Raw genomic sequence first — 16,889 nt, 5'->3', positions numbered from 1 at the left:
AGAAAAGGTGCTTCCCAAGGTGATCCAGCTTCTTGGATTCGCTATCCGGAGAAGCAGAAGGGATTACGTTCTTTGAAGAAGGGGCTTGGACCACCAAGTTCTCGGGGAAACTGTGTTGGGTGAGGAAAACGGGGTCGTATGGGGTCGGGCGATGGCGGGCAATCGTCCTTCCCACAGGAGCCACTATCATGGGGTTGGACCAGGTGCCCAGGAGTACGTCAGTGAAGGCTTCGTTGATGGACAAAAGGGGTTTCAGAGGAGGATGCCGCAGGCTGAAGCACCTCTGTCGGAAGGTTAGTTTTGACTGCCACTGAAGGGACCTCAAGGCCCAAGGCCTTGGCCGCCCTTCGCACCACTACAGTGTAGGACGTTCCCTGCTCCATAGCCACAGTAGGGAGAGAAAGCATGCCAAGGTCTGGAGAAGCGTCCAGACCACTGGTGTAACTCAGGTCTCTCTCCAGTCTGGTTCTCCTTGCTGGTCTGCTAAAGAATCCAACGACTCCTCCCAGTCTTCATCACCACCTCATGGGCAGTAAGGAACACCAGGGATGAACAGGGTAACTAAAGTACCCTCCAGCGTCGGATCCAATGTCAAACGACATTGGTCAGGTTCTGGGTCCATCTCGGGGGATGAGGATGGGGACGGCGTAGGCCGGGGGCACGGCAGGCACTGGGGGCGTTGTCACTGGGATTAGCGCCGGGATAGGTAGAGTAAATTGACCAGTGTCGATCCGGATCCAGACCCGGATCCACAGGAGTCCTTCGGCATCAAAGGCCCAGGGCCCCTGACCGGCTCTGTGGGGCCCGAAAGCAAGCCGACAGAGTTGGGCTGCCCGAAAACGAGGTGGAGGGCCTCATAAAATTTACGAAGTTGGGCAGGGGACGCTTCGGCTCCCAGAACGGGAGGGCGGCGCGGAGTTGTCACTGAAGTATGCACCACAGACAGAGCCTTTAGAGCAACGACGCTCCAGGTCCTGTGTCGCGTCAGGTGACCAACAGGGAGAAGGCGAAGAACAGCGGTGCTTCTTTGCCGCCTTCTTCTTGGACTTACCAGAAGAATTCGAGGACTTTGAGTGCAACGAGGTAATGCGGCTCCGCATCTGGTCTCGAGACCTTCCTCTCGAAAGAGACCAGGAACGGCAAGGAGCCAACCGCTGGGACTACAATAGCTTTCTGGACCACTCCCGCAAATACTTTGGATTCATGGCCCGGCAGTCGGAGCACGACTTCAGGTCATGGTCCTATTCCAGACACGAAAGAACACAAGGTGAGGATCCATCACAGACATCAGCTTTTGACAGGAGTTGCAAGGCTTGAACCAGGTCCGGCGTTGGGCCATTGCTAGCGCACCAGGAGTCAAAGACTCAAAAAAGAAGTCGAAAAAACTTTGAAAACGGGTACTCAAAAATTGACTAAGGGGTACCACTCTCCTAATCTGCGCTAGGCTGGCGTGGAAAATGAAAGAACTTACGTCAGACACAGCAACGTCGTCCCGGCGACGACGACGATGGACGCAGAGTCGACCGACGCCACCCACTGACATGCAGGTGTGCTGCTACGAAAAATTCTCCGGATCCAGTCTGACGCCTGTGGGTAATTCGAAGGTAAGTAATCTATAACTAACTGTCTCTTTCAGATCAAATATGCCATTACGACAAACCAAGGATACAGCTACATCTAAAAAAGATTGCAATAGTGTGTCTACTATGTCAATGCCAGCTGCAGCGTGGTGACAAGTATTTAATACTAAATGTTTGGCGCCTTAAGTATGTGAACATGGCAGTAGCAACTGCCGAAACGCGTTACATCATACAATATGATCTGGAAAATAAATGTATTGAAATTGAAACCTAGCGATGTCAATACCGGTTTCTGCATGTGAGCAGGAATCTCGAAGCCTGTAATGCTGAGTGAGTTGGTATCGACAATGCAGCGGAGCCCCTCCATGCAGGAAGTGATGCAAGTCTTGAAAGTGCAGAGGGGTACAGCGATCAGCTACCGGAGTGTCGGATGACACCCAGAAGGCTAGGAGGCGATTCCTCTGGACCTTAAAGCACTTACTAGAGGTACACTGGGAGAGGCAGTACAGCAAATCCAGAAGTGGAACTGAATGCCAACCTTTGGAGGTTGGAAAAACTGAGTAGGAATGAGATCTCAAAATGGTGGGAGTGCAAGTCCCAAGGGGTCTGCGGGTAATAATAGTCCCATGTATAAAAACCCAGACCCAGAAATGTTACAGGAGTGGGCTGACAACAGGGCAGAATCATCAAAAACAATAATACAAATGTAGGTCAAATATGCCAAACAAGATCGTGAAAAAGTATTGGAGGAAATTTAAAAACTGCAACAAGAACTGAGTCAGCACACAAATCAGGAAGAGAGTCAAAATTTTGGAAAAAAATGATGGAGATCAAGATGAAAAAGTATGAACAGGTTATAAACGATCGCATGGCGGTGACATTTTTCAGAGATAAAATAGATTATCAAAGAGGGCGGATATATACATTTGCGCGTAGGTTCAATAATCTACGAAGGCAGCAGCTCTCAGACACCAAGTCAAGTAAATCAAACTAGACTGGTGACAACAGAAACCAGCTCAGAGTTGAGCTCTGAGGTGGAAACTGACCCAGGTGAGAGGGCCTCAGGAAGTGGGACGAATCTGACAGAACCACCCAAAATTGCGCTAAGTGCCTGACTTTAAGGAAAGCCGTTAGGGCAATATGGGTCGATTTAATATAAATAACAGTTGCATTAAGTAAGATTATATATGTTGTTTTGTTGAATTATCATTATGATTATTCATACATAAGAATCCTGCTAAAATGTGCTTAACTTGAAGGAAATATTGTTCATGGTAGTCTTGATTCATGGTTGATTCACTGTATTTACTGCATTTTAACACAAACCGGCACCCACTAAGACTCACTGCTGGAGTCAAAATATGGTGAATCCATTCACTAGTGATATTTCGATTAAGCACATTATCACTGGCAACTGAGAACCCTCAGTCATTCCTACTAAACAGTGGTTGCTCAAATATATACATACAGGTTATCTCAACCAATCGCATAAGAACGGGAGTGCAGAAGGGACAAGTATCAACAGATGAGTGAGTTACATGTGCTTCTATTAGGCGTGCATTTTCCTTCCAGATAAGGGTGCTGCACCAAGGATATGCAGCTCTCATGTCAAAAGAAACATTTCTCAAGAGTTCCTTTGTGTGTTTAAGACCCACTTTTCCTTGCATTGAGTATTTATTATTAAGTACACATTACAACAACCAAGCTTTTGAGAAAGGACTCTGACAACTAGAATTACTACTTTATAAAACCCCAGCTCTGACCTGCACCACAAGCTAGATTACCAAAGATGATGAACAACTAAAATAAATGTTTAAGCAGACATTCCATTCAATGCTTCACCTACTTGTTAATTGTTCCGAGGATAGCCTTTCTATCACATTTGGACCATAGAAACACACAAAAGCTGTCAAGTTCATTCTCAGCCCATTCTTTTCTTTGTATCAGTATTGGCTAACATGCTTTAATGTGCAGTTACAAGTTCTCATGAGGTTAGATATGAATAACAAATTAAGTAACCTACTTTCACCACTGAGGTCAACAGAGATGATGGCTCTTGGAAACTGATATGCAGTATTTTTCACCGTAAACATATTTTTCAGCGGCAAAGAATTTCCGTGTGACTGATTCAGCGGGCTAGGGCATCTTTCCAGTACATTCAAGGGATTTCCATCACAGTCTGCATGTTCCGTAATACAACAAACAAACAAAAAGCAATTGTTTTTTTGTCAAATGGCAAAAAAATTACATTTAGCTGGACTTTTAAAACTTGAATATCAAATCAGCAGGGCATGCCCCCACCCTCCGCAGTGTATAAAATAAATATTCCACCCCTACAGATAAATGGATTATCTTTAAAGTTGAGGTTTCACCTCGTCTGTATTTAATTAAACAAGGCATCATTCAGTTTGTCTGGTGGTTATCTACCTTGTCCCATTTGTGTGCTTATTAAAACTGAAATAACAAACCAATTGAAATGACTCGCAGCAGAGGTCTTGAGAATCACATGTGAATCTATTAAATAGATTTAAAAAAGACATCCATGCTGGAGAAGGAAAAGCTACTTACTTGCAATACTAGTTCCTCACCATGGGTATTCCAATCTGAATTATCTGTTCATTTCTTTCACTTCATGAGGAAGATTCTGAACACATTTGATCCTTTATGTTTGCTGATTAAGCTAAAAACATCACATTGTAAGGATGTTTCTACATCATTCGATGTCTTACCATCTTTGTTCTGAAGAAAACATTTCTTTTCCCTCGTTTTTCACATCGATACTACTTTTGACCAATATGGCAGCACCTTTGGTAAATGTCCAGCCTATGGCGAGAAAATCAAAGGGCCAGTTATCCATCCTCGTCAGAAAACTGAGACGACCCAGAGTGATTATCATCGCCATCTGGATATTTGTGCAACAGGTGCAGAAAAGAAGAACATGGACGACTTAGAACACAGCCAACATGCTGGCGGCGGACCTGAATTTCCCAGTCCTAAGAAGACTATGCTGCAGGTATTCACCTCAAGATTCAGACTCCGATCAGGTTGGGGTGATTTATCACTGTAGGAAGCTGTGTTTCTGTTGTAGTAACCCTCCCCCGCCCAATTCTTAGACATTGTAGTGCAGTAATGCCATTAAGAGTATATGGTGCTGGACGTTTGTCATTACGAACTCCACAGTACAATAATGGCTTTACAGAAAACTGTGAAGTTTGGGATCAAACTTCTCAGCACATTAAATCCACACTGATGCCAGTGTGGGATTTAAAGAAAAATGCATTCAAAGGGCATCTAAGAGATTCCCCCTGAAAAACGACCAGCCTCTGGTGGGTTCCCTGACTGGTACACACCAGCCTGCCTCCAGGAGACATGTTTCTGGAACCCTGGGGTGGGAGCCTTCACACCTGAGCCCAGAGACAAAGCCTTTCCTGGGCGGAGGTGTTCACACCCCTCCCAGGCCCTCCAACTTACTTGCCCAGCTGTTGGTTTCTCCCAGAAGTCTTCCTGTACTGATCCTGCAGCTAAAAACCAAAACTGAGGATCCCCATTGAAAACAGGGCACCCAATGCCAAAACAGCACCCTGCACCCAGTCGCCGCTGCGGGTGCACCTAGTGCGCTAACTCGGATCCCCCCTTGCCCTGAGCCTAACACTAGGAGCTTTGCTTCCACAACCTTTGGCCTGCTCATGAGCAGCCTCCAACCGAAGGCCCCCAATCGGATAACATTGGGCCTCAGCACTCTGCAACCAGAGGCCCTAGTGCTTGAATTGCATGAAAACCTGAAACACTACACCTGTACAAAATTGATTTTACTTACCTTTTATTAAGGGAAGGTCCCAGTGTGATAGCTAGGCATATCACACTGAGTAGAAAAAGTAACTTAAAAGTAATAATTAACTGAAAAATAATCTGAAAAGTATGTGGCAATTGCATTTGAACCTGCATTCAATTGTAAAACATTGCATATAATTGTGTAAAGCATGTATTTCACATACCTGTGGTTCTAGGATTAAAATAACTAATCTTTTTATGCAACCAAAATTGGTCCGAGTTCAGTTTGAGTCTATCATCATTTGCTGATTGAGTAGGTACAATAAATGCTGAACACTACCCTCTGATAAAGACTTGCTGCTCTGCCACACTATCACAAATAGAGAGTTTGGTGCTATCTGTTTTTACCTCTGCCTACCTTTGGGGGTTCCACTGGACTCCGTGTACACTAGACCTCATTTTGGTATAGTATATACAGAGCCAGCTTCCTACAATCATCAGTTTCTGTAAAGTCAAGATCATCTAGGATTTATGCTACTGTTGTGCCTTCCACAAGCACTCTAATAGAACAGCAACAAAAATGTCTTCTGCAGACCTCGAAGCCTGAAGTCGGCACCTCAGTTACTTTTGAAATAATACATATAAAATCTCCAGCTCACCCTACTGCACCTGTAGTTCTTAGACTCCCGGAGCCTATGATGGGACACTTTCCAATATCCTTTTCTTATAAAAGCTCTCAAAGTCTGCAAGGAAAATGCTACTTACCCATATAAGCATCAGTTGGTAGCATTTAGTGTTGTAGATTCACATGATCTGCATACTCCTGCCATCCAGTGTTGGGCACAGACATTTGCAACTTGTTATTCTTCTAATGAGTCTTTTGAATCACAAGATATAACAATGCAGCTATTAGTTGGAATGCACATGGGCACACGCTCCATTGTCAGATCTTTTCCAGCATAGAGGCTGAGAGTAAGGAGGGCACATGAGATAGGAAAGTTGGGTGACTGTGAAAGAAATTATACACTAAGAGTTAAGGTATGTAAGTGAAGTGAAGGAATGCACATCTGCAACACACAAAAGGTTCCCAGGGAGCTGGATGGGCGCATGTGAATCTACAGCACCACACCCAACAAACAGATGCTTACACAGTAACATTCTGTTTGTAAGATGTGCGGCTGTAGGCTCAGCGTAGATTGTAACGAAGTGTCGCCCCTAAGTAGTGGTTAGTCAGTGAATCTTGAAGAATACTGAAACAAAGTTCAGCTTGACAAACTGCAGCCTGGCGGCATGCTAAGACAGCCAGTGGTGCTTGGTAAATGTGTGTGGAGTGGATCATGCAGCTGCCTTACAAATGTCAGCTAGGGAGATATTTCCAAGGAAGCCCTGGTGGCTCATTTTTGTCTGTGTGGAATGCGGCCTGGATGGGGCAGGCAAGCTTCTGTTAGCTTTAATATAACCAGTTTGGATACATTTGACAATTCATCAGGCTATGACCGGTTTTGAGAGAATGTACTCTTTGCGAGGTTTTGTAAAAGCAAAGAAAAGCTGCTGGGTTTTGCGAAAGGGCATGGTCCTGTCCATGTAGTACGAGGGTATACTTGACATCAGGGATGTGAAGGGCCCTCTCGGTCATAGAGTTTGGCTCAGGGAAATAAACTGAGAGCTCAATGGCCCAATTGAGATGGAAAGGGGATACCACCTTGGGAAGTAACTTATGGTTGGTTCTGAGGGCAAACATGTTGTTTTAAACTAGAAAGAAAGGCTCTTCAAAGGTGAGGGACCGCAGCTTGCTAACAAGTTTAAGGGATTAATAGGGAGAAGGAAATCAGCTTTCCAAAAGAGGAATTGTAAAAGAATAGAATATAGAGGTTCAACGGCAGGGCCCATGAATCTGGTAAGGATGTTAAGATTCCAGACAGGAAGAGGGGGTACCATGGATAGGATAAGCTGTTTGAATCCTTCCATAAACGTTTTGATGGCAGGGAATTTGAATAAAGAAGAGTGGTCCCTGTTCTGCACGTAGGCTGCAACAGCAGCCAAGTGAAGATATATGGAAGTCTAAGCTAGACCGGACTTTTGCAAGTGGCGAAAATAGCAGATAATATCTCAATCTGCTGGTTCAAGAGGGTCCAGCCAGATGTTTGGAAATGCAGTAATGGACAAGCCTTTTCAATTTGACAGCTTAACACACTCCTTTCAGGATAGACATGCACTCTTGGGGGAGACTGAGATAGCCAAATTCTAGGACCTCAGGAGCCAAATGTCTAGGTGGAGCTGCCTGGGGTATGAGTGCCTGACTGAGCCTTGCTTCTGCATGAGAAGGTCTGGCCTATTGGGGAGTTTCTCGTGTAGCACTCCTGGCATCTCGAGGAGGGTCGAGATCCAGAGTTGTCTGGCTCACACGTGAGCCACAAGAATAAGAGTGAGCAGCGGTTGTCGAATCTTTTGGACCACATACAGAAGGAGTGGGATAGGTGGAAAAGTGTAGGCAATGATCCCTGAACAATTCATCCATAGAGCACTACCCATGGACTGAGGGTATAGGATCATTGGAGGTAACATTTGGTATTTTGAACAGTGGCAAAGAGTTCGATTTTGGGGTCACTTCAAAGGTGGAAGAACGAGAACGGAACTTAAGGGCTGCCACTGGTAGACTTGTGTGTGTGTGTGTGTGTGTGTGTGTGCGTGTGTGCGTGTGTGTGTGCGTGTGTATGTGTGTGTGATTCACTTGTGGTTTGGAGAAGTAAGAGGTTCCAAAGCAATTGGCTCCTCATAAATCAATTTTCCCTTCCTTACAGGAGTCGCCTGTGCATTTGGTGGCAGCTTGTTGGCGATTATGCCAGTCTGTTGGTGGAAAAAGGGAAAATGTTACTTACCAGTATGCATCTGTTCTTGGCATGTAGGGCTGCTGACATTCATATCTTCGCATAGATCGCCGCCTAGTGTTGGGTCCGGATGTTTGCACTTTGTTGTCCTGGAAGAGTCTTTGAAGTATCACAAGATAGGTGACTCCTCCCTGGAGTACAGTGTGCATGGGCATCTTCTCCATCTTCAGATTGTTTTTCACCATTGTGGCAAAGATGGAGTATAGAAAAGTAAGAGATGACCATGTAAATGTATGTAGAAAGAATTACTGCAGCTGTGACAGGCACCGGGGAGGAGGGTGGGCGATCTGAATGTCAGCAGCCCTACATGCCAAGAACAGATGCATACTGGTAAGAAGCATTTTCCGTTCGAGGCATGTGGGCTGCTGAATTCATATCTTAGCATAGCCTGTATAGCAGTATCTCTTCTAGCGGTGGTCACCTGTACCAGCTGCAGCAGTTTGATAAGGAGTTTTGAGGACAGCCTGGCCTACAGCAGCTTGCTGCTTTGCTTGCACGTCTACACAGTAGTGTTTAGTGAAAGTGTGTATGGTGGACCATGTAGCTGTTCTACATATGTCTTCTAGTGGAATATTTCCCAGGAAAGCCATGGATGCCCCCATTTTGCGCGTTGAGTGGGCTTTTGGGACGACTGTTAGAGTGCGCTTATCCTTTTGATAGCATGCAGGTTTTGGAAGAAAACTGGCAATTCTATTGACTGATTGATATGGAAAGTGGATATAACTTTCGGCATAAACTTGGGGTTAGTACAGAGCACTACCTTATTGTGGTGTATTTGCATAAAAGGTTCTTGAATGGTTAGTGCCTGTAGCTCACTCACTCGCCTGAGGGAGGAAATGGCAATTAAAAATGCCACCTTCCATGTTAAGAATTGTAATTCACATGAATGGAGTGGTTCAAAAGGTTGCCCCATAAGTCTGGTAAGTACTACGTTTAAGTTCCAGACTGGCGAAGGTGGTTGTTTTGGAGGGATAATTCTTTTAAGTCCTTCCATAAACGCTTTGATAGGTGGTATTCTGAACAGGGACACGTGTTGTCTGTTTTGGAGATATGCTGCTATAGCAGCAAGGCGTAACTTTATGCATTTCTCCAGCTTCCACCTGCGTCCCTTGAGGGAGAATCTCCCCTATGGACAATATCTCCGTATTAGGAGAAATTGCAGTGAAAAAAGTGATTTTAAAACTCAAGCAGATGAACTGACAAACAAGTTGGAATTACGAGGTTACCCCAAGAAGATCTTATCCAAAAGGAGGAAGAGAGTTATCAATCAAAACAGAGATGCCTTGCTAGACTCTTACCCAAAAGAAGGAACAATAGATATACCACTAACTTATGTAACCACTTATAATCCAATCTCAAATGCTGCGAGTCACTGCATCCAGAAACATTGGAAGATTATAACAAGCAACCAACTTTACTGGGCCAACCCCCTGTTCTCGTACAAAAGAGCCACAAGCCTAAAAGATTCATTAGTACATACTCGGACAGTACAACAACCAAACAAACATGAAGCAACTGTACTTAACGACTGGGGGCTCCCAGCTGTAACGGGACATTTCCCATGTGGGAACTGTAGTGTTTGTCATTTAACCTCACATACTAAGTTCCTAAGTATTGAACCCGGGAAACAGTGGGAACAACGTAGTCATACAAATTGCAACACCTGCAACGTTGTGTACCTAATAACGTGCCCCTGCTATCTCCAGTACGTAGGGATGACAACAAGACGTGTCAAATTGAGGATTTGTGAACACCGGAGTAATATCCGATGTAAGAGAAATACAACCAAATTAACAAATCACTTTATTGAGAAAAATCATACACCAAATGACATGCGATGGACCATTATTGAACACATCAGTGGTGGAAATGAAAGGAGTCTGTTTCGAGAAAGAACAGAGATGGATATACCGTCTGACAAGTCATCGGTCAGGATTGAACGATGAAATTCCATGGGGTTCAGTGTTACGACGTTAATGGATCATTTTGATAATACACTTGTTCTTTCTACTAGAATGATCATTGACGTATATTCCTCCCATCTCGCATTATTACTTTACAGATTGAAGATCTAGTGTCCTTTCTCGTGTCGATGTGAATTTATCCCTACCATATAACAAAAACACAGTCTGTTCATTTAATATTTTAAACACAAAATGATTCTCATTTAAAGATATATAGGTCCCGTCACAAATTGTTGGTCAGCCACGCTTTTCAATGACTAGGTAATTTTGCAAAGAAAAAGAGAAGAAGCGACTGGCCTTAAACATCGTTGTTTGTACTATCATTGTGTGAACAATAAAGCATTTGGTTTGACATTCGCTCTTATATACAATTCTGCTCCTACCCCTTTAAAGAATCCAAAAAAGAAAGAAACACGCCATGACGCCTTAATCACGTGACCTTTCAGGTTACATTATTTTGTATTGAGGCGCCATTGACTGTTGTGCATTCGGGCCACGGAAGTGATTCCAGATAGGTTATCCACGGGGAGCCGCCGGCTAGAAAGTAAGTCCGATAACATAATGGGGTAACTTGCAAAAAATGTTGGACACCTTCGTTTTTTTTCTGATAGTTTCCATTTCAATGGCAGGTTGTACGGCGTGAAGTAAACTCCTGCCGTGTTCGCCCATGACATACGAAAATAATACCAATTACGTGAGTTTTTAAGAGGTCCTAATTTCTTCCATGATTTTTACTAAATAATTGTAACCTATGGTTAATTATTTTATCAAAATAGCGCGCACTGCTGACACTAAGCGGCCTTTTCGCTATTTGGAATCTGATGTTGATTGCTACTCTGCTATTATCTGAATAGATATGATAATGGCAATTGTAAATACTCTTCAATAACAGTTGAGTCTTCATAAAGAATCGACACCGCAAATTGGTGTAATTATGACTGAATCTTTATGCTTTGAATCACAAATGCATAATAACTGGTCACTAAACAGGTGTATTTTGGAGAAGGATTGCACTGGGAAATCTCATTTCGAGATTACCTTCAGATACACGGATAAATAATATATTAACAATTTCTTCAAATTACCACCGTGTTTTGTTTCTTCCTTTACAGATAACAGGCCCCAGTAAGTACTGAGTGTGCCCCCACAGGTAGAACCGTGAGTAATTCATTAACGTTTTTAAACTTTTTTCACATCAATATCTTCACGGTTGGGTATGCCTTAGTGCGTGCATACCGCCGGAAGATTAACATCTAGGTCCTGAAGAATGCTGAGCGATTTTTGCTCCTCAGCAGAAACATGTTGACCGCCTTTTCAGAGGACTACGGGTTTTCAATTATAAAACCTTCTTTAAAGTACCAATTTCACTTGTTTTTGACTAATGCAAGTTGGACTCTTAATAAAGTGGTTGATAGTCACAACTATGCATTTTTTACATTTTACACACTTTTGACACTTTTTGGTTTTTCACCTTCTCAACACACAAAAGAACCAGCTCCGCTGTAATCAGGCGTAGTAGCACACTGGGAGTGTCCACCCCGGCCGCATCGCGCGAGCGTCGGGGTGGGGAGGGGGGTAGTCGGGGTTACGATGACGACGAAACCGACTTCTTGTGCTTCCTACCTGAGGAAGCAGAGGAATGGTGATGACTTCCGGAGCGTTCGTGACGGCTCCGCGACCGCTCCCTCGACCTCCGGCCGGACCGGGACCTCTCTCGACGCGGGGCCGACACCCGCAGCTCGAGTAGCTTGCGGGACCGCGCCTAGCTTTCTTCGTCAAGGCCCGGGAATCGACACAGGCGTCCACGTCGTGGTCAGGGCCCAGGCACCGGAGACAGAGGCGGTGATGGTCCGTGACCGACATTGTGCGGTCGCAGTCTTCACAGTTCTTAAAACCAGGCATCCTACCGGCACCGTAAGAAGATTATCAAAAGATTCAAAAACTTTGGTCAAAAGACCGGAGTACTGCTCTTCGGATCTGCGCTAACTGGCGCGGAAAAAGAAGAACTGACGTCAGCGCGCGGAGGCGGCGTCTATATACTCCAGCGACGTCATCACGGCACACGACGCCAACGACGGACGCGGAGCCGCAGGGGACGCCGTCAGACGACGCCTACCGACGCGCAGGGGTACTGCTACGCAAAAGTTTCCGGATCCAGACTGACGCCTAGGGATATTCTAAGGTAAGGAATCTAATACTAACGTGTTTCTTTCAGATAGGTCTATCTCTGGTTGTCCCCACTGTTGGAAGTATGGTTGAAGCACTGTGGGATGAATCTCCCACTTGTGCACCTGTTGGCTGTGTCTGCTGAGCAGATCCGCTATTTGATTGTCCTTGCCTGGGAGGTAATCTGCCATGAGAAAATTTTTTCTTTGAATGGCCCACTTCCACATGCTCTGAGCTAGATGTGACAGCTGTGGAGAGTGTGTTCCTCCCTGTTTCTGTATGTAGTACATCGCAGTCATGTTGTCCATCCGGATCAACACAGTCTTGTTGCAGAGATGTACTTTGAAAGCTTTCATTGCCATAAAAATTGCCATCAGCTCCAGTAGGTTGATGTGCATTTTCCTCTGCTGCGTGGTCTATAAGCCCTGCACTGTGCGGTGAAGGACATGGGCACCCCACCCTATCAGGGATGCGTCCGTCGTTAAGACTATTTGTGGAACAGGCTCTTGGAACAGTCGTCCCTTGCAAAGGTTTTGTGGATTCCACCAATGCAGAGAGTTGTATGCATGACTGGTCACCAACACTAGGTCGTTTAATTGTCCTTGAGCCTGGTCCCACTGACATGCTAGGCACTCCTGCAGCGGACGCATGTGTAGTCTTGCGTGAGGGACTATGAAAATGCATGAGGCCATCATACCTATTAGTTGCATAAACACTCGAGCTGGGAGCGAGTGTTGGGGCCTGAACCTTTGGATTAGCGTCTGAATGCTGTTTATTCTGACAGAATTTGGTTGTGCTTTCCCTGCCAGAGTGTCTATAGTCGCTCCCAGGTATTGCTGTACGTGGGCCGGCAGAAGATGGGACTTTGGATAGTTCAGCGAGAAACCTAAACTGTGCAGGAGGTGAATAGTGCGTGACATGTGGCTGGCACATTGCTGGGCTGACTGTGCTTGTATCAGCCAGTCGTCCAGATACGGATAGACATGAATATGCTGTCTTCTCAGATGTGCAGCTACTGTCGCTAGGCACTTGGTGAAAACTCTTGGAGCTGTTGTCACCCCAAAAGGAAGGACTTTGAATTAGTAGTGCTGATTTTGTATTGTAAACCTGAGATATTTCCTGTGTGCTGGGTGTACTGGTATATGGAAATATGCGTCTTTGAGGTCTAGCGTTGCGAGGAAGTCTCCTTGACGCAACAGTGGTAACACCTGCTGTAGAGTGAGCATGTGGAAATGCTCTGATAAAATGTATTGGTTTAGGGGCCTGAGGTTCAAAATTGGCCTGAGAGACCCGTCCTTTTTGGGGATTAGGAAGTACAGTGAGTACACCCCTGTACTCTGGTGTTCTAAGGGTACTAGTTCTATGGCCCCTTTTTGTAGCATACTGATGACTTCCTGCTGCAATAAGTGTAGGTGTTCTGTGGACATAGGACGATGTCTTGGGGAATGTTGGGTGGTGTGGAGGTCAATTCTAGGCAATAGCCATGCTGGATAATTTGTCTCACCCACTTGTCTGTGGTTATGTTTTCCCAGACTTGCAGGAACTGCTGTAATCTTCCCCTGACCAGTGTTACATGGTCTGGGGGTAGTGACAAAAAGTCACTGTTTGGTATTGGTAGAGGATCTGGTGGTGTTATTCCCTCGTCCTCTACCCTTGCTGTTATTGTCACGGTATCCACCTCTACTGTTCTTGTTGTAGGTGTTTTGCGTGTTCCCCTTATTGTATGAGGTTTGCTGTGTTGAGCCTGCTCTTGCAGCTCCTCTGTTGCCGGAGCGACGAAAGGACCCACCTAGTTATCCTTCTTCATTTTGTCTAGTATTGTGTCCACATTAGGGCCAAACAAATAATCAGGGTTAACAGGTTGATTGAGTAAAGTGCTCTGAACCTCATTTTTAAACCCAGATATGCGGAGCCACGCATGTCGTCTAAGCATGACACTGGTATTGATAGCCCTGGCTGCTGTGTCTGCCGCATCTAGCGCACACTTGATGGAGGCATTAGAGATGAGCTTTCCCTCTTGTATTAGGTATTCTGCCTGTTCCTTATAAAGGTCACGATTTAGAAAAGGGGGTGGTGATGAACAGAGTGTCTGAATTAAGCAGACCACTCTTACCCAGTCCAAAGATCAGGGCTTGATCCATCACCGTTATTTATCTCACTGCCCCATCCCAGCTCAGAACCTGGCTATATGCAAATCAGTCTGTCCCTGGCCCAGTGCATCATGGGAACAGGGCAGACTAAACTACCAAGCCAATTCTTCACCAGAAAGGAAACAAGCTACCGGGGACCGGTTTCTCGCATTTCAGCCGTCTTCGGCCCGGCTTGCTTGAATCCTGATGGAGCAGTGAGAAAGGGACTCATGTCTGAGTATACCCTGCCACACCTATAGTGGCCAAAAACGATTTAGAAAAGGGGGTGGTGATGAACAGAGTGTCTGAATTAAGCAGACCACTCTTACCCAGTCCAAAGATCAGGGCTTGATCCATCACCGTTATTTATCTCACTGCCCCATCCCAGCTCAGAACCTGGCTATATGCAAATCAGTCTGTCCCTGGCCCAGTGCATCATGGGAACAGGGCAGACTAAACTACCAAGCCAATTCTTCACCAGAAAGGAAACAAGCTACCAGGGACCGGTTTCTGGCATTTCAGCCGTCTTCGGCCCGGCTTGCTTGAATCCTGATGGAGCAGTGAGAAAGGGACTCATGTCTGAGTATACCCTGCCACACCTATAGTGGCCAAAAACGATTTAGAAAAGGGGGTGGTGATGAACAGAGTGTCTGAATTAAGCAGACCACTCTTACCCAGTCCAAAGATCAGGGCTTGATCCATCACCGTTATTTATCTCACTGCCCCATCCCAGCTCAGAACCTGGCTATATGCAAATCAGTCTGTCCCTGGCCCAGTGCATCATGGGAACAGGGCAGACTAAACTACCAAGCCAATTCTTCACCAGAAAGGAAACAAGCTACCGGGGACCGGTTTCTGGCATTTCAGCCGTCTTCGGCCCGGCTTGCTTGAATCCTGATGGAGCAGTGAGAAAGGGACTCATGTCTGAGTATACCCTGCCACACCTATAGTGGCCAAAAACGATTTAGAAAAGGGGGTGGTGATGAACAGAGTGTCTGAATTAAGCAGACCACTCTTACCCAGTCCAAAGATCAGGGCTTGATCCATCACCGTTATTTATCTCACTGCCCCATCCCAACTCAGAACCTGGCTATATGCAAATCAGTCTGTCCCTGGCCCAGTGCATCATGGGAACAGGGCAGACTAAACTACCAAGCCAATTCTTCACCAGAAAGGAAACAAGCTACCGGGTTTATAAAGGTCAGGCAGATGATGGGGAATCTGCTCTAGTGTGTCGTAGTTGGCCCTGTCATACCTGGCTAACAGGGCTTGTGTGTTTGAAATTCTCCATATGTTAGCTGCTTGAGCAGCTACCCTTTTGCCCGAGGCCCCCAGAATCTTAGACTCCTTGTCTGGAGGTGGAGCCTCGCCAGTAGTCTGAGAATTTGCACGTTTGGGTGCATTGGATACTACCAAAGAGTCTAAAAGGTAGCTGTCCCTTAATGTAGGTAGGGTCCACTGGTGCTGGCCTATATTTCTTCTCTATTCTGGGGTTAATGACTCGTGCCCTGGTTGTTTCCTTAAATATGTCCCCTGCGTGTTTAAGCACCCCCTTCAACATTGGTAATGTTTTGACTGATCTTTCAGAAGTGTTGAAAGTATCAAAGAGGAAGTCTTCCTCAATGGGGTCTGCATGCATTCCCACGTGGTGGTTGTATGCTGCTCTTTCTAGCAATGCATTGAAAGCAGCTGTGTCCCCTGTAGGCGAAGTTTTAACAGGGTATGCAGTATTGTCTTGAATGGGCTGAGAGTCTACAGGATCAGACCATGGTGGAGTTTTGTTGTCCTGGTCACTGTTGTCCACTGGATAATTATAAAGTTCATTATCCTCATATTCAACATACTCATCTGTGCGTGTGGGAGAATATGTATAAGTCTCTTGCACATGTGGTCTTATAGGCCCAAAGAGAGTAGGAGATGTATTAGAGTCTCTTTTCTTCTTTAGTGGTATTTTATAGGTCTCAGCGTAAGTGTCTGGTCTGATTTTCCTTTTTAATAGGGTAACTCTGCCAGTATCGGTGTCAACGTAGAGTTTTGATTGTTCTTCTGTCGAGGGCTCTTGCTCTTCATGTGCTTGAGCTCTTTTCCCAGTTATCGCCTTCCTTGTTTGTGTCGGTTCGATTTCCATTGTCGGGTCGACCGTTTTTTGCCTCATGTGCGTTGGAAGTCCAAATTTTATCGGTCCGAGGGACTTTTGTGCATCCACAGTCTTCTTTGGCTGGATGAACTTCTTCGGTGCCGTAATTGTTATCGATCTGCTTCGGAGCGATGATTTGGTGCCTCGGCTCGACGGACCCAGTCGTTTCGAACCTCGCCTTCGGCTCAAGTGTTTTTATTTGCACCGTCATTGGCTTGTCGACTTTCTGTTTTGGTTCGACAATCATCTTCTGC

At 45.5% G+C, this 16,889-nt stretch overlaps 1 protein-coding gene across 7 annotated transcripts in view; it reads right to left on the bottom strand.

Annotated features, from left to right (window-relative positions):
* PHF20L1 (PHD finger protein 20 like 1) overlaps positions 1 to 16,889 on the bottom strand; it is a 648,585-nt gene that overhangs the window by 285,908 nt on the left and 345,788 nt on the right. For 6 of the 7 annotated variants that reach the window (XM_086966240.1, XM_086966239.1, XM_086966235.1 and 3 more), the window contains one exon: positions 3,604 to 3,769. In XM_086966240.1, coding sequence (XP_086822366.1) covers positions 3,604 to 3,769 — 166 coding nt within the window. The remainder of the gene's footprint in view (positions 1 to 3,603; positions 3,770 to 16,889) is intronic. The other variant, XM_086966236.1, reaches the window with a different exon arrangement.

This window comes from Lissotriton vulgaris, chromosome 4_1, assembly GCF_964263255.1.
Source record: "Lissotriton vulgaris chromosome 4_1, aLisVul1.2, whole genome shotgun sequence".
Lineage (NCBI taxonomy): Eukaryota > Metazoa > Chordata > Amphibia > Caudata > Salamandridae > Lissotriton > Lissotriton vulgaris.
The sequence above is the reverse complement of the archived record's forward strand: the minus strand, read 5'-3'. Positions and strand labels throughout refer to the sequence as shown.